At 44.1% G+C, this 23,171-nt stretch overlaps 1 protein-coding gene across 1 annotated transcript in view; it reads left to right on the forward strand.

The window, feature by feature from the left end:
- Window positions 1–20,381, forward strand: part of LIX1L (limb and CNS expressed 1 like) — a 20,714-nt gene extending 333 nt beyond the window's left edge. Inside the window, exons 2-7 of the mRNA XM_029949098.1 lie at window positions 1–160; window positions 9,515–9,678; window positions 12,379–12,519; window positions 17,337–17,432; window positions 17,751–17,828; window positions 18,170–20,381. The exon at window positions 1–160 is cut by the window's left edge and continues 1 nt beyond it. Coding sequence (XP_029804958.1) covers window positions 1–160; window positions 9,515–9,678; window positions 12,379–12,519; window positions 17,337–17,432; window positions 17,751–17,828; window positions 18,170–18,412 — 882 coding nt within the window. The 3' untranslated portion in view covers window positions 18,413–20,381. The remainder of the gene's footprint in view (window positions 161–9,514; window positions 9,679–12,378; window positions 12,520–17,336; window positions 17,433–17,750; window positions 17,829–18,169) is intronic.
- The last annotated feature ends 2,790 nt before the right edge of the window (window positions 20,382–23,171 follow it).

Genomic DNA, 23,171 nt, shown 5'->3' on the forward strand with positions numbered 1-23,171 from the left:
GCGCCGCCGCCCCCCGCGCCACCCCCGCCACCCCTGCTCCTGTCCGGGGCCCCCGGGCTGCCGCTGCCCCCGGGCTCTGCCGGCAGCCCAGCGGTGCTGCGGGAAGCCGTGGAGGCGGTGGTGAGGAGCTTCGCCAAGCACACGCAGGGCTATGGCCGAGGTGAGTCTGCGGCCCCGGCCTCCTGCGGGACACCCTCTGTAAAGGAGCATTGCTCCCAGAGTCCTCCGGATCGCTTTTCCTGGCGCGGAGCCCTCACATCATGCATTTCCTTTTGGGGAGTTTCCTTCTGGGCTACACGCGCGCACACACACACACACACACACACACACACACACATACACACACACACACAGTCTCCCTCTCTCTCTCTCTCTCTCTTTCTCTTGCTCGCTCACTTATACACACCTCTCACCACCTCCTCTTTATTGAGGTACTACTATAGTCTCCAGGGACTATAGTCTTCTTTTTACAAATAACAGCCCTTTTTTCTTCCCAACCTGTTCTCCTTCAGAAATGGAATTCTTGTAGCTTTCATACCTTAACATTTCTTTGCCTTTGACTACCAGTCCCCATTGTGTAGGATCCTATCCTTTCTCTCTGACCCAAGGCATTTCTCATCTGTACCCTCTCAATCTTTCTTCTGTGATCTTGTCAATTCCTGGACTCCCCCCTATTAACTGATTCCACCTCCTTAATTTTTCTTTTTAAAGATTTTTATTTTTTAAAATAATCTCTATGCCCAACATGGGGCTGGAACTCATAACGCTGGCATCAAGGGTCATGTGCTCCAATGACTGAGCCAGCCAGGTGCCCCTACATCTGTCTCCTTAACCTTGACTTTGGAATTCTTTTCTTATTATTCTTACCCTGAAATTTCCAGTGCAACTTCAGATTTGCTGAAAGAGTTAGGCAGTGGCTTCACAAGTCACTTAAAATTGTGCTTTTAAATCTGGAGCCATACATTGAGCCTGTACTAGCCTCCTATGATTTTAGTACCTCACTTTGGTGTCTTTTTAAGTATGGAGCCTCACAACTCCGGCCTCTCTGTCTGTCTGGCTCTGTTTTCCTGGCCCTTTCCCAGGAACTGAGGATAAATCCCAGGCCTTGGCTCTCTCCATGTTAAATTCTGTGGAAATGAGCCAGGCAGAAACTCTATTTCCATTAGAAATCTTCATCTTACAGATGCCTAATTTCTAGGGTTTCCGAGAAGGGGAATGTGAGGATTTTCTGTGTTGTTTTTGTTTAATCAGTGCAGAATTTCCTGAGTTTGAGCTCCAGATTTATAGTGTAACAAGGAACACAATGTAGCGAGGGGTGTGGGATACAGAATTTAGGTCTGGCGTTTCTGAGACATCACTTTTTTCTGCTTGGTTAAATCCTGCCTCAGCTGAAAGTGACCATATCTCTAATCTTCTAGTTGAACAACAATACAAAGAAAGGTTCCAGGGGTTTCTTTGTAGACAACAATGCCTTTTTTTCTCCCTTCCTATGAAAGTATAGGGAAAAGAGCTTATGCAGGTTTCAGAGTCAGAAACGTGTGGATTAAATCCCAGATTAAATCTCTGTTACTTGCCAGTTTTGGGGGAAGCGACTAACCTCACCAAGCTTCAGTTTCCTCGAGGGTCATGAGGGGGTTAAATGAGATATTGCACCTGACACATAATGGGTACCTTAAAGTGATGAGTATTACCTCAACGCTATTGGTTCATATATCCTTGAAAGAACATGTCTCACTTTCTCCCATTCTCAGATCCTGACAGTGTAAATCCAAAGATTCCTATGAAAACAGATATTTAGATCCGTTTTGCTCCATGTGCCCAGTGAGATGTTTACCATCGGTTTCCTTTTGTTCTTCCACATTTTGAACTTTTACCCTGGTGGGGCTGGCACTCCGCTAGGTGCTGGGAATGCAGATGCATGCGATCCTGAAATTCATCACAAGGGGATATCTTTGTCTAGTTTAATTCCCGGATTTAACAGGGCTTCATGATGGAACTGCCGTCAGCTATTGTCCCACTGCTCCCAGTCTCTTTGAGACCAAGGGAAGGTCTTTGCCTCTGGGCGTAGGAGCAGTCACCCTAAAAATGAACCCTTCCCCTTGGAAACCTACAGGCGTTTATTAGAGTTGTAGAGGAGTGTGCCCCTTTTCTTGTCTGTGTTACCTGGAAGCCTCTGGTTTGGCATCTAAGCAGAGTGTACTGTAAAAACTTTTTTCATTTCTGTAGACGGGGTGAAGGAGCAAGTGGATTTTACTGACAAAGGCTTCAGACTCTGTGGCGATTCCTTCTTCCAACCTCCCTACCTCCCACCACACTCCTCATTATTCCTGAGTCTCTCATTTCCAGTCTGGGGGTCCCGCCAGGACTTTGGGAGAGTTTGGCAGATAGTTTGGCTCCTGGCAGGCAGACTCTCTGCTGCGTTGGCTCAGAAGTCCTCCACCACATGGAATCACTTATCCTGCTTCGATTAATAGGCAAAACTGCCATTGGCATGTACCCACATACCCTTGTGACTGATGGCATGGTGCTCGGGGGCTGGCCCTACTCCCCTGAATAGAATTCATGTTGATCTTTGCCCAGACCATCATCTGACCCAGCAATGCTTAACTGTATCGTCTTCAATTCACGTCCTTCACCTTCTTCTTGACTGTTCCAAGGTCCCTGCTCAGATTTACCAGCATTCATGTAGGACCTCAGCGTTTATTTTAAAAACACAGAAACAAAACCAAAAAATCTTGTTATTTCACCTGTTTGTCCAAATCTCTCTCCCACCTCCACCCCCAGTCTCCCCCCAAGATACACACATAACTCAGTATGCTGTAGGATTGTAATCAGCTCAGGGTTTGGAATCCAGGAACCTGGCCCTGTCATACGGTGGCTGTGTGATCTCGGATAAATTGCTTAGTCTCTCTAGGCCTCATCTGTTCCATTCACTGGACAAATATTTATTGATCACCAGCTGCTGTGGCAAATGAGACAGATACTCAGTCCCTGTCTTCATGGAGCTCACGGTCCACTTCACAGAGTCTGTGTGAAGGTTAATGGTACAGTAAGGCAGGACAGCGCAATAGAAAGAGGGGCAGCTTGGAGGCAGACAAACCTTGGTTCTAAATCCCGGTTCTGCCACTGTGGCCTGTTCCTTAACTTTATCTTTTTTAATGTTTTTATTTTATTTTATTTATTTTGAAAGCGAGCACAAGCGGGGAGGGGCAGAGAGAGGGGCAGAGAGAGGGGCAGAAAAGGAAAATCCCAAGCAGGCTCCCCACTGTCAGTGCAGAGCTGGATGGCCGTAGGGCACAAACCTACAAACTGTGAGATCAGATCATGACCTGAGCCAAAATCAAGAGTTGGACACTCAACTGACTGAGCCACCCAGGGGTCCCTTAAGATTTGATTTTTTAAGGGCTGCCTGGGTGGCTCTCCTGATTAAGCGACTGACTTTGGCTCAGGTCATGATCTCGCAATTCGTGAGTTCGAGCCCTACTTCAGGCTCTGTGCTGATAGCTAAGAGCCTGGAGCCTGCTTCTGATTTGTGTCTCCCTCTCTCTCTGCCCGTTCCCTACTCATACTCTGTCTCTCTCTCAGAAATAAATAAATGTTAAAAAAAAAAAAAGATTTGATTTTTTAAGTAAACGCTACACCCAATGTGGGGCTCAAACTGGCAACGCCAAGATCAGGGGTTGCCTGGCCCTCTGACTGAGCTCACCGGGTGCCCCAGCTTGTTTACTTTTTGAAAAATGGGTCTTATAATACTTACCTTGATACTTGTATGTGGATTAAATGAGATACCGAGTGTAAACCACACAGCACATAGTGAGTACTCAACAAGGGGTTGCTATTATTATACATTTGGAAACCGCAGATGATGGCTATTGGTAGCATTACCATTTCCTGTGTCCCTTTTTACACATGCCATGTAGTCAGTCCCCTTCTAACGTTGACAGCTGGCAGTCTCTAAAACCTGCATGATTGACTGAAGGACCAAGTGACCTTCCTTGCTCTGTAACTTCTGCATTGCCCTCCTCAAACCTGTATCTTTGGAATTATTGCTCCCTCTTTATATCACAGGATGGGTACATGATTGGACGTGCTACCCAACTCCTCCTCTAGGTGGGACAGATGAATCTTGTATGATGTTTTCTGTTTTGATTGTTGCTCCTTTTCCTCAGAATCACAGACAGCTTCTCTGCCCATAAGTGACTGTGGAGGCAAAAGCCTGAATATTTCCAATTTGGGGAATGTTGGATTAGGCCCTATGTTAATTTCCTGTTGTGCTCTAACGGATTACTGCAAATTTGGTGGATGAACACAACAGAAATTTATTCTCTCACCGTTCTGGAGGTGAGAAGTCTAAAATCAGTATCAGTGGACTCAAACCAAGGTGTCAGCAGGTCTGTGCTCTCCCCTAGAGGATCTAAGGAAGAAACTGTGTACTAACCTCTTCCAGTTTGGGGGAGCGGGGACTGCCAGCATCCTTGGTTTGGGATTGCATCAGTCTGATCTCTGCTTTTGTGTTCACACTGTCCTTCCTCTTCTGTGCTTCATCAATTCTCCTTCCCTAAGGACCCTTGTCATTGCATTTAGGGCCCACCCAGATAATCCAGGATAATCACCCCATCTCAAGATCCTTAATCACATCTATAAATTTTTTGCCACCTGCAGTGACATTCACTAAGGATTAGAGCATGGACATCTTAGCAGGGGGCATTTTTCAGCCTACCGTAGTCCTGTCCAAAAGTCACTGTCATCTTGCAACCCCTCCCTTCCAAAGAGTCTATGCACTGCGGGCTATTCAGGGGCGCGCTCTACAGGTTGAAAATAGGAAGCCTCAGATGGAATGTTGTTAACCAGCTTCCCTATCTTCATCATCCTGTGAATTAAGCTGGGCCAACCTGCTCTCGCCAGCCTGCATGATAAGGGAGAATCTTCGCATTCATCTCTCAACCGTATTAGCTATTTTTTGTTAATGTTGATTTATTTTTGAGAGAGAGAGAGAGAGAGAGAGAGAGAGAGAGAGAGAGAGAGAGAGTGTGTGTGTGTGTGTGTGTGTGTGTGTGCACGCGCACACACATGCAGTAGGGGCAAAAAGAGAGGGAGACAATGATCCAAAGTGGGCTCTGCACTGACAGCAGAGAGCCAGATGTGGACTCAAACCCACAAACCGCGAGATCATGAGTAGAGGTTGATTGCTTACCCAAATGAGCCACCCAGACGCCCCTGCATTAGCTACTTATCCATGCTCTTTCACCACAAAATTGTATTTATTTTTATGATATAATTTTTTTACCATCATTTCATGTGTTGTTTTAATGATTTCACTGTACGACAGATATACATGAGACAGAAGGTCTCATCCCATGTAGACATTCATATATTATCTCCTAAGGACCAAATCCAAAATTATTCTTTTTGTTATTGTTCATCATCTTTCTTGTCTCTTCTAGCCCGGCATCCTTTAGTTGCCCCTAGAAAGCGATTATAGCTGTCAGATGTGTGTCTTCATCATGACTAGCCCTCGCACCGCACAGTTCTTTAGCCATCCTCACATAAACCATTAGGTGCATGGTTCCTCACTGAGAATCTGATAAAACCTATGGGCACCCTCTCCCCCCACCACGTACTCTATACACACATGCACGCCGCGATTTCATTATGGGTTTTAGAGGGCTTGTGAATTCCCATGAAGCTCAACCATTGACTGGATATCGGGCTCTGGGTTAAGATTCCCAAATTAGAAAGAACATTGGCCTCAGGGTGTCCACATTCAGTCTCTAGTTCTGCCACAACTGTGTGACCTCAAGCAGGTCATTTCCCCTTCTGTGGCCTGAGTTGGACTAGATGATCTCCAAAGTCCCTGTCAGCTCAAAAATCAAGGAGTCTGGGACGCCTGGGTGGCTCAGTTGGTTGGGCGTCAGACTTCGGTTCAGGTCATGATCTCATGGTCAGTGAGTTCAGGCCCCGCTTTGGGCTCTGTGCTGACAGCACAGAGTCTGGAGCCTGCTGCAGATTCTGTGTCTCCTTCTCTCTCTGCCCCTCTCCCACTCGTGCTCTGCCTTGTTCTGTCTCTCAAAATAAATAAATGATAAAAAAATAATAAAAATCAATGAGTCTTTGAGGAGTTTCCAGTGCAGATCACAATGAATTGCTTTTCTCCTGAAATTTCCCATTTCATCCGTTTCTGAAAGAGGATTCCCTATCTTCTTTGGCTTTGAATAATCGTTAAAAAATAGTCCTGGACTGTGTACCGAGAGGGATTTCACTGGATATAGAATGGACAGATGCTTCTTAATAGGACCTTCCCGGTTACAATGGTTCCCCCCCGCTTTCTCTTTATTTCAGTATTCTCCCTGTTGTTCGCCTGTCAGGAGAGCTGTCACCCAGCACATTGTGCTAAATTGTCTCCAGGAGGGAACTGGGGCTGAACAGATCTCAATGGAGAGAACAAAGATGGCTCAGCTCTCTGGGCAGCAGTGACCTTTGAAGGGCCCCTGCCAACACTAAGGGTGGGAAAGACAGAGTTTCCTTTTAACGCTGCCTTTTAACGGGAGAATGAACATTCTAAAAAGTCAGTGAAACATAGGGTGTTAGGAAAGAGCTTGTGCAGCTTTCAAACTCTGGCCGGTTCAGTTGCAGAGCAGGGAGGTAAGAGTTATTACTGGCCACTGGATTGTAAACACCTCACTGGCTGGACATTTGTATTATTCATCGTTGCATCCATCATGCTTAGAATAGAGAGCTATGTACCTAGGAAGTGCTCACATTTTCTGCCTAATGTGGATGTGACAGCCATGAAAACGTGCTATTCGTTTCCTGCTGCAGCGGCATACTGACCGACAGCCTTGAGCTGCTGTCCCCTCTGTGTCCATCACCTCGTGCAGTGAGGCCACACATCCTGCAGGCTGCCCCTCAGTCAGTGAGCGAGCCCAGCAGGGGTGTGAACTCAGGCACATCTTGGTAAGATGTGGGATCCCTTTGGCTTGGCCACTTCCCACTGGCCTGGCCAAGCCTTTCTTGGAAATGCACGGCCAGCTGAGACTCTCACATCCAGACTTCCTTGCTTCCCATGCGCCTTCCCCAGGTGTCCGACCTTCAGCATGGTCCGAAGCCTCTCCCTTCTCCTTCCTCCCCAATACATCTCTTCCACGTTTATCCCATCTTGGGGTCTTCTCCTTGGCCGACCTAAACTGACACAATGTAAAAGACTGAATGAGTTCTTGTAACTAAGAGTAGAGAGTGGTCATGCTGGAAGATAATGGAGAATGCATGTGATCATTTATTATTATGAGGCTTCTGTTAAAGTCGCTTGAAATGTCTGGAACCCTGGAGTCAAAGTGATCCTTTCCAAAGGAAAACTGATCTCATCCTTCCTTCTGTGTTAAGCCCCTCAATGGCTTCCCACTGCTGTTAAGAGAAAGCCATTACTCCAATGTGGCCTGCAGGGTCCACTGTGGTCTGGTCCCTGCTTCCTTTTGCAGTTACATCTTGCAGGACCCTTTCCCTTGCTATCACTTTTTGAGCCAGGTGAGTCCTTTTATTTGCCATCTTCTCTGCTGCTACAGAGCCTTTGTTGTGTTCTTCCTTCTGCTCAGAGCTCCTCCTTTTACCTTTTTGCCTAGTGAATTCATACTTGTGTCTGCACTTGAATATCACTTTGTCTGGGTAGCTTTCCTTGACCTTTCCAATGAGGTCAGAAGCCCCAATGACATTTCCCAACTACCAGATTCCTTTATAGCACTGATCACAGTTGCAGTTTTTCATTTGCTTGAAATATCCGGTTAATCTCTTTCTCCCCCTCTTTGTTTTATTTTATTTTTTTAAGGGAAGAGGTTTAAAAATTTTTTTAAGTTTAATTTATTTTGAGAGAGAGAGCATGTGCATGTGCACACAAGCACATGAGCAGAGGAGGTGGGGAGGAGCAGAGAGAGGTTCGCAATCAGGCCCCACACTGTCACCGTGGAGCCTGATGTGGGTGGGGCTGGATCCCATGAACTGTGAGACTGTGACCTGAGCCGAAATCAAGAGTTGGATGCTCAACCGACTGAGCCACCCAGGTGCCCCTCTCATTTCCTCTTTAGATTGTGAACTGCATAAGGGTATAGTTTGGCTCACTATTTGAGCCTAGCATCTAGCACATAGTCTAGCAGAGTACATACTCAATATATACTTGTGCAATGGTCTTGCCCAAATTTGGGGGGAAGAGGGGAACTGTTCTGGAATACATCTTGAGTCGGGGGGTTGATTTTACTATAATACCTTAGCTGGCTACTGTTTGAGAGATGGTGGCAGAAGTCAAGAGACTTTTGGGTCAGAGACAAACAACTTTATTGCTCATGGTACAACAGGTAGCATAAGCATCAGACTGTTTGCATCAGTTCCCTTTGCCTCCCAAGTCTGATGTGAAGTGCTCAGGTGGATGCTTGCACAGGCTAGAGGTTGCGTTAAATGCTTGGGGGACCTGCCACTTCATTGTAAGCAGTAAGCAGGCTTGTTCTTTGTCTTAGAGGGAGACATAACCTTATCCCTTGGGTTTCTTGCTGCAAACACAATCCTGAGAAATGACCCAGGTGAAGAGCAGCCAGTCCCTGAAATCTTGGCATACCCAGCAGGACAGAAAGGAGCACAAGAGACCTGTGAAGGAGGGTCTCCCCATAGACAGTTCCTCCAAAAACCACGTACACCTGGGGAAATCCTCAGAAGAGAACTTCATGCTCGTGCACACATGTGCATATACACACAGTGTATATCACACACAGTGTACACACGCACACACGCACACACACACACACACACACACATCGTATAAAATTACAGGATGGAAAAGGAATCTGGCAATGGGTTTGCTCACCAGGAACACAGGTTTGCGAAGGGCTGCAAGGGCCACGTTTCCTGGAAACGTACGGTATCGCATAAAGGCTGGGAATGTTGACTCTGGAACCAAGCCAGCCTGGGTGTGAATTCTTGCTCTGCTACTTTCTGGCTACTGTGTCCTTAGGCAAGTTACTTAACTTCTCTATGTCTTGTTTCACGCATCTGTAAAATGGGGAGAATAAAAGTACCTGCCTCCTAAGGGTTTTGTGATCAAGTAGGTAAAGCCCTTTGAGCCGCGTGTGACATAGAGGAGTGTTCAGTGAGCTCAGTTCTCCTTGTGCTGGTGCCGATTATTCTAGGCCTCCTGACCAATTGTGGAATGATCTACTTGCACCTCTGCAGGTGGGGGGTCGTGGTCTGCTGACCTGGAAATTGCTTCCGATGTTTAAGTTATTCCACTGTGGTGTCAGGACGAATCAGAATGTGAACTAGAGAGGCGGGGAAGGCGGCCAGGCACCCTCCAATCTTCCCATGCCCTGGCCTTCATCAGAGTCTAGGTCTATTGGTTTAAAGGCTTTTAAGTGGTGCTTGGTGAGGAGCTAGGGTCAGACCCTTCCTGTAGGTATAGGATACAGATGCGGTATTGAAGCCCAGAATGACTTTGGAGGTGTTTTCGCTGCTGAACTCCACTCCTGCTCTCTTGCAGTGAACGTGGTGGAGGCCCTTCAGGAGTTCTGGCAGATGAAGCAGTCCCGCGGAGCAGACTTGAAGAACGGGGCTTTGGTGGTTTACGAGATGGTCCCCTCCAACAGCCCTCCTTATGTCTGCTATGTCACTCTGCCTGGGGGAAGCTGCTTCGGGAGTTTCCAGGTAAGAGTTGCAAGGTAGCCCCGGTGGAGAGAGATGCTTTAGGTGCTCCAGCGGTGGTTTTTGCCATCACTTCGGCCATCAAATCTCTGTCAGAAATCACATATTTGGGGGACTGAAACCAATTCTGGGCCGGTCATTCTGGTGAGCATCTGAGGCTCATGTAACCACAGAAGAACCCCAGTGGCTTTTTTTTCAGCCTACAGAAACTCACACCCGCTCTGAATTTGAGCCACTGTGACTCTGCCCTTACTCAGTATACTCAGACCCCATGTTCTACTCCAGCTGTCCATCTTCCTGCCGTCTCTTTTTGAGAACACAGAGGAATATTCCTTTTCCCCGAGCAATTTTTCCTAGGCCATCACTCAAGAAAGCAATGTGTGTGTTCTTTCAGAGGTCAAAGTGGAGGGACTACGTATGGGGGAATAGTACTCATCTAGGAATGAGAAGATCCAAATTCTCTTCCCCCTACTTCCAGCAGGGCAGGGCAGGTACATTCTCTGGGCCTCAGTTTCCCCATCTGTAAGATGAAGGAGATAGGTTAGATTATTTCTAAAGTCCTTCTCGTGCTAGCATTCTACAGTTCTATGACACAGCTGTGATACACGGTGGGGAAGGTGGTTGCCATTACAGGGCAGGAAGAAATTGGACTAGTGTGATTATTGTCATCAGAGATGGAGTTTTTACATTGCCCATAGGAAGGTAGCCTTCAGAGACATCAATATAGAGTCTGCCTGCATAGGAATTTAGAGAAGATATTATCATTTTGTTCTGTTTTTAAGGCTTGTCGAACCCTTAGACAAAGGTATAACCTCTGCTATGTGCGCCCCCGGCACCTTGAACTTCCCTTATGTTACTTATCATGACCTATTGTGATTATTTCACCTAGCGGATTATGCTCCACAAAGGTAGAGCTTGTGTCTGTCTTCTTTCTCAGCCAGTCTCAGATCCTTACCTCCAGTTCAGAGCACGGCAAAGAGTAGGCGTGTAATAAACCCGAGGCGCCAGTGCAGTTCAGTTCCTGCCTCAAACAGAAAAGTCCTAAAGAGGCGTCATTTCAAATAAGGTGACTAATTTTTTCTCCCCCTCAGAATGCCAAACATTTCAGAGAAATAAATATGTGCTCAGGACAACTAACGTTTATTCTTTCTTTTCTAAAGAATGAGATCTCTCCTTCCTTCTCTCACCTCATCTTATTGTTGAATAAAGATTTGATCATTTTTGGGTGATGCCCATAACTGGATCATTACAGTAATTTGATTTCTGGTATTTCCCCCAAAGAGCAGAATTCTCTCCCTTGGCCTCTTTTAGCTTATATCTTCTATACCCAGTTTGGCAGGTGAAATTTCTCCTGGTGGTTTTCTTCCGGGATGACCTTTCAGGAGCAGCACCGTACTATGGAATGAGCAGCAGGCTACTGAATAGAGAAGTAGAAATAGAGGGATTGCAGAAGATGACTTAGGGTTAATGTACCAAGCTCCATATTCTGTCTCAGAGAGACCTGTCAGCTAAAGAAAACCGGAAGTTATTGATACTAAGGCGGTTAAGAAGTGAACACATCCTGGTCTGCTTTTAAAAACTATAACATTGGGGTGCTGGGTGGCTCAGTTGGTTAAGCATCCGACTTTGGCCCAGATCATGATCTCATGGGTTCGTGGGTTCGAACCCTGCACTGGGCTCTGAGCTGTCAGCACAGAGCCTGGAGCCAGCTTCAGATTCTGTCTGTGTGTGTGTCTCTCTCCGCCCCTCCTCTGCTCTCTCTCTCAAAATAAGTAAACATTAAAACAATTAAAAATAAAATGAAAACTGTAACATCACTTTCTTCCTTTCCTCTAACCCTAATCATAAATGTCAGAAGACATGAAGAGCCTTTGAGGCAGCCAGTGATGATGAATTACGTAGAGAAATACTGTGGGGAATAGAGGTTGAGTGATTTAAGACTTCTGAAAATCAGACTTGTTCTATGATACCTATGTTGGATACAGTGTAGAAACATGAATTAATTTTTTCTTGCCTTGTTCAGGTCAGCTTTCCTTGTCCTTGCCCCCCACCCCCTCCTCCTTGCTTCCACCGGGGGAAAAAAAAGACTACAAATCCCTTCTTCAGACCTTGGGCTCTCTTCAGGGATAGCTCGGTTAATGCACTGCATTAATGGGGGAACTGTCTTCTCACAGCTAAACGTGAAGTCCAAGAATCCCAGATGGGTGCTTCTGGTAGAGACTAGAAATCTCCTCTGCAGAAGCAACCTGGACAAGACGTGTTCTACTCTTAGGTTATCGAGAGAGATGAAAAAAAATCTTGCCTGTGTGTGCACAGAACAGGAGAGCAAGATCCAAATTTCTAACAGGCTGGCCAGAATCTGGCTTTGGAGTAATTAATTCTGTTGACAGTTGAAACAGAGGTATTTTTTATATCCAGTGATTATATGCTGACTTCAGCAGGCTTCCTTGTTCTGCATTCAATTTGGTACGAGCTATAGCCGTCTCCAGTTCCTTAATGACTTCAGGATGTTGAATCAAAATTCTGTTTCCAAGTGCCTCGACCATTTTACAAAACAAACCTTGGAGGGTATGCTGAACAAACTGACTTATCCAAAGACTCCTCCAAGGGTCTTCTATCCTAATGTTTCCCTCCCACTGTCCCTTCCCCTCAGACACGCACACGTGTACATATATTTTCTCTCTCTCTCTCTGTCCTGCTTAGTTTTGCCCCACAAAAGCTGAGGCCCGGCGGAGTGCTGCAAAGATTGCACTGATGAATTCTGTGTTTAATGAACATCCTTCCCGAAGAATCACTGATGAGTTCATTGAGAAGAGTGTCTCTGAGGCCCTGGCATCTTTCAATGTAAGTTACTGGGAGTTGAAAGAAAAGAAAGTGGGGGATGGGAGAATTGGCTGGTTGGGAAGTCTTGTAAATCACTGGGCATCAGAGCAGGAATTCTTGTTTTCTTTCTTGTATAGACAGGAATTTATTTTCTGCATACCACACACGTCCTCTGTCTCAGTCACTGATGCTATGTGTATGTTTATGTTTTGTTGATGTTTTACCTCTTTCGTTGTATCTTTTTGGGATCTAGAAACCTTTGATTCAAGATTTATGGAATTTTAGATATATTCCAAAGTAAAAACTGAGCTTGAATTTTGCTTTTCCCAATTTTTATTTAAGACCTTACTCCCTTCTTACTTCACTGTTCTTTTTTGTTTGTTTTTATTTTTTATGATTGTTCTTATTGCCACTTGTCTCCATTACCATTCCTATTTTGATATTTTATGTTTTTTATTTATTTTTGAGAGACAGCTCAAGCAGGGGAGGGTCAGAGAGAGAGGGAGACACAGAATCCGAAGTAGGCGCCAGGCTCTGAGCTGTCAGCACAGAGCCCTGACACGGGGCTCAAACCCATGGAACCGTGAGATCATGACCTGAGCTGAAGTCAGATGCTTAACTGACTGAGTCACCCAGGCACCCTACCTTTCCTATTAATAAAGAGCACTTTAGGGACACCTGGGTGGCTCAGTTGGTAAAGTGGCCAATTTTGGCTCAGATCAGAATCTCACAGTTCGTGAGTTTGAGCCCCATGTTGGGGTCTGTGCTGACAGCTCCGAGCCTGGAGCCTGCTTCAGATTCTGTGTCTCCCTCTCTCTCTGCCCCTCCCCTGCTCATGCTCTGTGTCTCTCGTCTTTCTATCTCTCTCAAAAATAAATAAACATTTAAAAAAGGTGTCTTAGTTTTGTTTTGTTTTTTTTTCCTTTCAAGGAATGGGGTAGATAATATATTTCCTCTCTTTAAAAAGAATGTTCCTTCAAATGATGATGATGATGATGATGACCACAGCTAATCCTAACTGAGTACTGACTTTGTTCCAGGGACTGTTCCAGGGTATTTATGTATATTTTATCTCATTTGATCATCGCAACAATGCTCTGAGATATATAAACTATCATTACCCCTATTTTACAGATGAGGAAGCTAAAAACAGAAATTTCTCCTGAAGGGATGTAGCTGGAAAGTGGTAGAGCCAAGATTAGAAGCCAGGTTGACAGAATTTTCTAGCTTAGGGGTGCATCTTGGAAGTGAACGCTGCCTTCTCTCTTCCTTCCCACAAGTTCACTCGATAGCATGAAAGTCAGACCAATTTTCTGTTTCTGTTCTCTTTGAAGTTAAGATGTAATTACATATACTAAACCACCTACCCAGGACCCATCTGATTTTCTCCCATTTCTCTTTGTCCCAGTCAGAAGTGTCTACAGGGAATAAAAACAATTTTTATAATGATCAAAGCCAATGAAAATTAAGAAAGTACATTTATCACTCTTAAGTCACCTAATATATTATAAAATGGAACATTAGTTTGGGTTATAGAAAGCAGTGCTTATAAGCATGGACTCTGAGTTCATTGTTTTGAAAGTATGATTCTACTAGCCATGTGGCAGGTTACTAAATCTAAGTGTCAATTTCTTCATCTGTAACAATTATACCTATCACACAGGATTATTGGATAGAAGAGAACATATTTAAGCACTTAGCACATGTTACCTGTTTAGAGGCCTTTGGATGCAAGTTCATAGGAAAATATTCCTTCAAACTGACTTAAGGGAATACACCAGAAAGGAAATTTATTCTCTGACATGACAGGAAGTCCAGAAGTGGAGAAGATTCCAGGGCTAGTTGATTCCATGGATCAAGAATGTCATCATCTACTAGCCAAATTCTTTCATCTCTTCATTCAGTCATCCTCTAGATGTTGATGCAAGGGTGCAAGATAACACATAATTTCAGACATTAAATACAGACATGACTATATTCAGAGACAGAAAGATACCATCTTGCTTTCTCTCTTTCTTTCTTAAATAGGCTCCACACCCAATGTAGGGCTTGAACTCAAGACCCTGAAATTGACTTGCATGCTCCACCAACAGAGCCAGTCAGATGCCCTGAGTCCTTCTTTTAGTATATCTTTAGTGGTAAGGAATCTTCTCCCAGAATCCCTACAGTAGACCTCCCTCCTACCTCCAATGACTGGAATTCCCACTCAAAATCAATTACAAGCAAAAGGGATTATGATTTACCCACTGGAATTAGAGGATAAAATCACTCTTCCCTGAGGAGAACATGGGAGATGGGCAGGGACTAGACAAGATTAAGGTTCTACAGTAAGAAAGAAGGAGATAGATATTGGGTAGGTCACCAGCAGTGTCTACTACGAAGTGTTTAGAAAACATAAATTATTACTATTCTCTGCCAATATTTCTGTTTGACTAAGCCCTCAAAACTGAGAATTTAATAGATTGCTCATTAATTTCCCAGTGGAATGACCACACTCCAAATAACATTGATTTCAGGACACCTGGGTGGCTCAGTCAGTTAGGGGTCCAGCTTCAGCTCAGGTTGTGATCTCGTGGCTTATGAGTTTGAGCCCTGCATCGGGCTCTGTGCTGACAGCTTGGAGCCTGGAGCCTGCTTCGGATTCTGTGTCTTCCTCTCTCTCTCTGTCCTTCCCCCACTTACGCTCTAACTCTGGTCTCTCAAACAAACAAACAAACATTAATAAGAAACAACATCGATTTCGTGTTAGCCATGGGTAAAGGGTAATGACCACATTTCTTTGCTTTCAGCTTTTGTCCTTTACAAGTCCTGACCTGAAGACTGTATTATACTGTCTTTCAAAAAATCACCCAGCCTCTGTAGGTCTGAGTTTCTTCATTTGTAAAATGAATAGGTCAAGTTAAATTAACTCTTAATTTCTTTCCAATTATATATAGTCTAATACTATTACTGCTTATCAAGTATCCTATGATTAAATGTTTACTGAATACATTGAGTTAATTTCTAACCATGTTAGATGTAGAAGCGTCACATGAGATAGATCTTCCCAACCGGTGGGTCCTGCTACTTGGGTGCACTCCAAACATGCTATCAATCCCGTCAGCTCTCAGGAGACCGAGCAAGGCCAGAGACAGGTGGGCTCCTCTGCCCACAGCTTCTGTGTACCCCATTTGGCTGAACAGAGATGATCATTACTTTCTATGTACAATATCATGGAAAACTCTGGAGGTACTGAATAAGGTATCGTATTGAATGATTATAGGCAAACATGAAACAGGTTCATTGCTTCAGGGCCCTAAACACTGATAGAGAAGACTACCTTTTTCCTTTCTCCTTTTAGCTTTTCTTTTTTAAAATCCAAATTTTGTGCTCTTTGCTTCACGGTGAAGATTAACTACATGTTGGCCTGTTGCTTCTCATAAACCACAAAATAATATGGCTTGATCTTGTGTACTTCTGACTCCTTGTTGATTCTAGTAGAGTGAAAACAAATAATAATAAGCTAGCTCATATGGTATACTTATTAAGTGCATGGAATTATTGTAGGTGTAATACATATACAGTAAAGCCCCATGGAGAAGGGCCCCATAATAAACTGAATTTGGATATAATTCGATTGGCCCCGGACTTCCACCTCGTCCCCCTTCTCAAAGAGAGCAGAATCTTGGGAGGCCTGGGGCAGGGATGGTGGTGCAGAATGGGCTAGAAAGAGTGGGCAACTCGTCAGGAAGCAGAAGGAGAAAGTTGGGTCCCTACATTCCCAGAAGTCTCCTGGTTTTATTTTCCTAGATCAGGTTGACAAAAAGGTCACCAATAAACCAGGAGTTGCTCTTACTTCAGAAGTCCCAGCCAGCCCCAGGGTCTGGAGTTATCCCCAGTAATATGAAACCACCATCAAGTAGCACTAAACCAAAGCCAGGCCAGAATGGATTTGGATTATGTAACTGGATACCAAGTCTAGTATAATAATGTGCCATATTTTACATACTTGGAGTTTTTAAACCACATTTATCCCTTTTAAAATAATTTTTTATTTAACTCTCAAAACAATCTTAGAAGATAGATCTGGGATTATTCCCGTTTTATAGATGAGGAAACAGAGGAACAGAGGTTAAAGAACTGCCCCAAGGCCTCAAGATCAGTAGGAGATCCAGTCTATACTGCATTGTTTTTTGCACAGGGCAATGGATCCTAGTTCTATCCCCTCAGGGTCATGTCACCACTAGAACATACAAGGCAAATGTCCAAGAGACCAAACTGCTACCCAGAATTTACTATGATCATGGCTCCTACTGTTTCCTTTTAAAATCCATTTGCCCAATTATCCTCTAGGCTAGTCCAATCCTGTGTGTGTGTTGGACTCACTCTGTTATTTTGGCTAAATCAGGGATCTTGTCTCTGTCTCAGTGTTCCCTCTTTGTCAGGTAGGGAATATCAGATTGACCTCTGTCACTTGGGTTAATATGTGTGAATGCTTTGGAGTCTTCTCGGTCTATGCTGACCAGCAGAAGAGCCACCAGCCACACGTAGCTATTCAGCACCTGATTTGTGGCTAGTATGAGCTGAGATGTGCTATAAACATGAAACCTTGGCATAAGGAAAAGAATGTAAAACTTTCATTAGAGATTTTTAGGCTAATCATATAAATAATATTTTGAATATATTAGCTTGAATAGACCATGCTATTTAAATTTGTTTTGCCTGTTCATTTTTACTTTAACGTGGCAACTAGAAAATGTTAAATTAGACTGGGGGCTTGCATTGTATTTCTGCTGGACAGTGCTGCTTGAGGTGATAATCCTGACTGAAAATCTGTCTTTTCCTTTCCTCTGTTACAGGGCGACAGGGAGGAAGCTGACAACCCAAATACAGGGATTGGTGCCTTCCGATTCATGTTGGAATCCAATAAGGGCAAGTCAATGTTGGAGTTCCAGGTACTATTCCATTTACTTCCCTGGCTGTAATAACATGGATCAACCAGCATTTATGTTATGTTATGTTTTATGTTATGTTATGTTATGTTATGTTATGTTATGTTATGTATCCTTCTAATCCGTGACTCACTGATCTTCATTTGGAAGGGAGGGAATGTTAGAATAGTTTTCAAAATGTAAATACCTTCCTTCCCCAAAGGGTGTATCAGAGTTGGTAGAAGAGATGCTTACATAAATACATTTTGTAAAACGTCCCCCACGTATGCAAACCCTCAGTATAAAATCATTGACCTGGCACTTCATGTCGTCTTCCCCCAGGAACTAATGACGGTTTTTCAACTGCTACACTGGAACGGCAGCCTTAAGGCCATGAGGGAAAGACAGTGCTCTCGGCAGGTAAGAGACCCTGTCTGTGAGAGGAGTCTCTCAGAAGGACAATTGCGAGGTGGCTGTTCTGGTAGAAATAAGCAGGCCTGCTGGCTACCGGGTTGTCAATATTGAAAGCCTCAAAGTGCCCTCTTCATTCCTTACATCTTTCCAGTTTAGATCTTAACTGTGACCCTTGGGCCTGCCTTGCTTCCCGCGGGGAAGTTTCCCTTAGGGGGTCTCTTTAAGTACTTAAGTGCTGATGCTAGTTAGGACTCCAAGGCTAAGAGTGCCTAGTGCCTAGTCCCATCGGGTCCATACGATAAGAACCTTGACTTTGTGGGTAACCTTCATTTCCTCTCCCCTTCCAGGAAGTGCTGGCTCATTATTCACACCGGGCCCTGGATGATGACATTCGCCATCAGATGGCGTTGGACTGGGTGAGCCGGGAGCAGAGTGTGCCGGGCGCGCTGTCTAGAGAGCTGGCCGCTACTGAGCGCGAGCTGGACGAGGCCCGGCTGGCAGGCAAGGAGCTGCGCTTCCACAAGGAAAAGAAGGATATTCTCCTGCTGGCTGCTGGGCAGCTGGGCAATATGCATTCCTCCAACTGCTAGGCGTTCGCGCACTGACTCCCCACCCTCTGCAGGCTCTTTTTGATCATGTCTTTTCTAAGACTTCATGTGATTTCTGTACATACTTTCTCAATTTTATACTTTAAAATATAGATTATATATATATATATATATATATGTATATGTATAAATGCTACACTCGGATCCCGATTTGCTGAGAGACCCCTTTCCTTCTAGTTTTTGGGTGTCTGGATGTCGTTTCATTGGAAACCTCGCCATCCCGCTATGTAAAAGGAGCAGGCTGTCATCAGGGCTTTGGTGGCTCTTACACTTCCAGCTCTGTGGAGTCATTTCAACAGCACAAGATGGTTGACCAAGTGTTCTTATGATCTAACAGGGGGTTTGAATAAGGACTGTGTGCCCCGCCCTCACCCTCATTCCTGCTTTCTCTTGGGACTCCAAACAGGGTATGAGTATGAAAACTTTGGCTTTAGTTTATCTTGAATTGGACCTACTGAGTACTGAGTTGTTCCTCCAGTAACTAGATCTTTCCCAACCTACTCCCCACCCACCAGCACCCACCACCACCCACCACCACACTCCTCCTTTGCCTCCAAGTGGTACTTCATTTTGAGGCTTCCTTTGTTATTGGAAGGAAGTGGACATCTGCTGTCTTATTGTTAAAATTATTCCTGAGAAACTTCTCAGGAGGAAGAGAGGAATTATAAATACAAAAGTAGGTGTTGAGCACCTAAGTTGTTTCTGGGCCATGGATACCATACCCTGCTGGTAATCCAGCTTTCCCACGTGTTCTTGCTCTATAAGGAGTCAGCATTGAAGCCTCTTATCTTCCCAAGTTCCCTCTTCACTCCTCCCCTGCCCACCCAGCCTCACTGAGCCCTGTATTTAAACCTTCCTGCCTGCAGAAATTGGTAGAAGGGAACACATATTTCCCAACTCCCTCTCTTCCCTTCCTTTTGCTCTTTGGAAATGTGATTTGTCCTGTTTGGTGAGGGCTATGTTCCTCTCCCACCAAGTTGCTGCTGTTTGCGACCTTAGATGTCCATAGAGTCACAGTTGTTTTCTCTCTTTTCTTTCTTCTTCCTTCATGTTGGTTATTAGAGCAGGAGTTGATCGAGGAAACTAGATGAGACTGGCATTATGGCACCTCCTAACTGGAACCTTGGGAGACCTCAGGAGGGAAAAGAGACTAAATGATCAACTATTTGTGTTTTTAAGACTCTCCCCCTCCCACTCCCAGCCTCTCTCCTGGGTGAAATAGGAGAGAAGTGATCTGGGGTACAGCTAAAGCATTTCTCTTCGGGAGAACTTTTTGTAGGTCTCTCAAAGACGTACTTTTCCATTGTTTCTATAAACTCCTTTATACTATATGATAGTTCAGTGCACATTCTAAAATGTGCTTGGGAAGCTTCTTGTTTCTGAAAGATTGGACTTTCTATGATTATACACTTTGTTTTTATAAATAGGTTACAAAATAGGCCACAATTTGCTCTTTTGGACCAGATAGGGATAAGATGAAACTCAGCTTTTTTGCTTTTGAAATCATCTTGGTGATCAGTATGTATGGGATCAGTAGTAGGGAATCTAGCAACTGTTTTAGTGCTTGAAAAGGGCCTCTGGGAATTCTCCAAGCCCCATTTCTGTGTACCACAAAGCATACATAGTGTTGGAGTAGAGGCTCCTATGTTCAACAACAGGTATGTCTATCTAGTTTTTATTGATATTTATAACCCAGAAGTCATAAACCCTTATTTCTCCTATGCTCCTTTCTCCAGGAAGTGTGAAGGGGTGTGAGTTGTGGGAAGAACTTCTTGCACCTCCTGGATTATTTTTCTCAAATAACAACCAGTAAGATCTCAAATAACTGGAGAAAAATTGTTCCCTGATCTGTCCATTTTCATTGTTAAAGACTTTACTTATCTTTTTACTACTTTCTATGTATATGTATAATTTTATACAATTAAAAATAGATTTTTGTCTAGTGAGCCACCAGATTGACTCTTTCTTAAGACCTATGTATCAGAGGAGCTGTAAAATAACCCTTTCTTTTATAAACAGACTAAAAGATACTTTTGATTAGTATTTCTTGGGTGGCAGAAATAAGATTGCACTGCTGGGGGAAGGCATTCTGCCTCCCCTTCAGACATTCGAGGAACCTGTATTTTGTCACTGATCCTTTCTCTTTCCACTGGCAGACTCACTCATCATGGTGACTTCAACTCTATCTTACACACCATTCTCAATCTCTTTCATCCTATATTTCCATACTGAACATCACAACCTGAATTTATTTTATTTAAAAAATGTTTTTAATGTTTAATTATTTTTGAGAGACAGAGAGAGAGAGAGACAGAGTGCAAGCAGGGGAGGGGCAGAGAGAGAGACATACACACAGAATCTGAAGGCTCTAGGCTCCAAGCTGTTAGCACAGAACCCCATGTTGGGACTCGAATTCACAAGCAGTGAGATCATGACCCAGGCCGAAGCCGGCAGCTCAACCAACTCAGCCACCCAGGCACCCCTTACCACCTAAACTTATGACACAAGCTCTTTGAAGTCACATATTCAAAATAAAAGCCACTTCATAATGCTAATCTGTTATTAGGATTACTACCTACCCAGTTACCTAAGCTGGAACCTTAGGTCCATTCCCTATCATGATCTAATCAGTTGCTTACTGTTGAGTGTACTTCCTATATAAACTGCCTAATCTGTCTTGTCTACCTCTCCTGCCTAGTTGAGTCCTTTATCATCTCTGGGCTGGACCACTGCAATAGCTTCCTATCGAGGCTCTGCCTTCATTCTTAACATCCTCCCAACTATTGTCAGATTTCTTTCTAAAATACTTGGGACTGCACTACTACCTTGCCTAAACCATCACTTAGGTATCTTTGTCTTTAGCAGCAATGCCCTAAGTTTTATATGGGAACCCTTGGTATTACCTGAGAAGATTTTAGGTGGTAGAGGGGCCAACAACTTTCACTTTTACTCTGAAGCTGTAGTAGAAAAAATATAGATTTTACATTTATGGCATTGATCTTTAAAGGTAGTGTAAATTTGCTTAATTACAAAGTCAGTCTGCTCAAGGAAAAACACAAATCAAGAAACAGCGGGGGGGGGCTATTTACAGTCGTGAAAAATCACGAATACACAAATATTTGAAGTAGAGAAATTCTTGCCTACAGGATAAAATTTCAATATTCTTAGCATGGCATACATTGGGGTCCTAACCTGTAGCTCCAGCTTAATTTCCTAGCCACACAGCATCAGGCAAACAAGGTCTTGCCCTTCTGAGACTTGGTCATTCAATAAGTATGTTATCCAATGTCTACGGTGAGCTAGACACTGGTCAGAACTTTGGGGATATAGCTGTAATGAAGAGTCTCTGCCATAAAGATTGCACTCTAATGGGAAATGAGACAATAAACAAGTCAGAAAGTAAACAAGGTAGGTAGCTTGCTCTGTAAAGGAAATAAATAAAAGTAAAGGACAGGAAAGTAGAGAAGACCCCTTCGGATGAGGGAGACCTAAAGGATGAGGTTGAACGAGCCATGGAAAGAGCTGGAATAAGAGCATTAGGAACAGAGAGCTGCAAAAGTCCCAAGATGGGAAACAATATAATTGAGGGGAAGTGTAGACAGAGCTTAGTAAGAAGGCAGAATGGTGGAATGGACGTGTTGGAGATAGGCAGAATAGGCAGTTTGAATTTTATTCCCAAGTTCAAAACTAGGTCAAGGAAGGGTTTTGATAGGGATATGACCAGCTGATTTTTTTCAAAGATCACACTGCCTCCTGTGGAGAATGGATTAGTGTCTCCTACTCTCAGTACAACTGTGTGGCCTGGAAAACTACCTGGCCTTAAAAAGGCCCAGTTCAAATGGAAGCCCTTCTCACTCCCAGTCCTATGAGCTTTCCTTGTACTGCCGAAACACTTTGCTGTACCAATGATAACTTTCATACTGTAGTAATAAAGCGATTGTTGATAATGCAATTCTTTTGCCTTGTATTGTCCGCACCGTCTCTAGTATTAAATTCACGTAACTGTTTGATTAAAAAAATAAATGAATCTGCAGTCCACTATTTTTGGAGGTCTACATCAGGATTCCAGAATTCGGGAGCAATATGGGTTTTGCCTCAACTCCTAGGTGTTTTTCTTTTTTCTTCAAAGCCTAGGTTTTCATACATGAAATCCGTGCACCATTCCCAAAGAGGTTAAAACTCCTATTTTGTTGAAAGCCATTATTATTATTATTATTATTTAATCCCCAAAGAGGTGGGAAGAGTTTGAGTTTATCTTAAAAAAAAAAGTTGATACCGGTCTCACCAATGCTAGTTCACTGACAACCGGGTCTGTTTTCTTAGAGAAATTAGGTGCCGCAGTACGAGCCAGAAACAGCTTTTTGATTGAACTATTTTAAAAATGTTTCCATCACAGATCCAGCTCCTCTTCAGAGCAGGGGGACAGGTCTAGAGGTTTTGAAGGAAAAAAACATTCTTCAGCTTCCTTTCCTAGTATGCAGTTCAAGAAGGAAAACAATCCTGTAATAAAGAAATTCGACTGTGCTTCTCTGGCAGTAGTACTTCTCGGCTACCCTAGTTAACAGGGAGCCACCGCCGGAATCCACCCGTTAGCTTGTCCCTTACAGAGCCGTTCTTCTTAGCTCAGCACCTGCTCAAGATGGCTACAGAAACACTTCCGGCATCTTCCCGAACTAGGCCCGCCTCCATTTGCGTATTTCCTCCGCGCCGGGGGCGGGACTTAGACTCAGCTTTTGATTGG

This window comes from Suricata suricatta, chromosome 8, assembly GCF_006229205.1.
Source record: "Suricata suricatta isolate VVHF042 chromosome 8, meerkat_22Aug2017_6uvM2_HiC, whole genome shotgun sequence".
Taxonomy (NCBI): Eukaryota; Metazoa; Chordata; class Mammalia; order Carnivora; family Herpestidae; genus Suricata; species Suricata suricatta.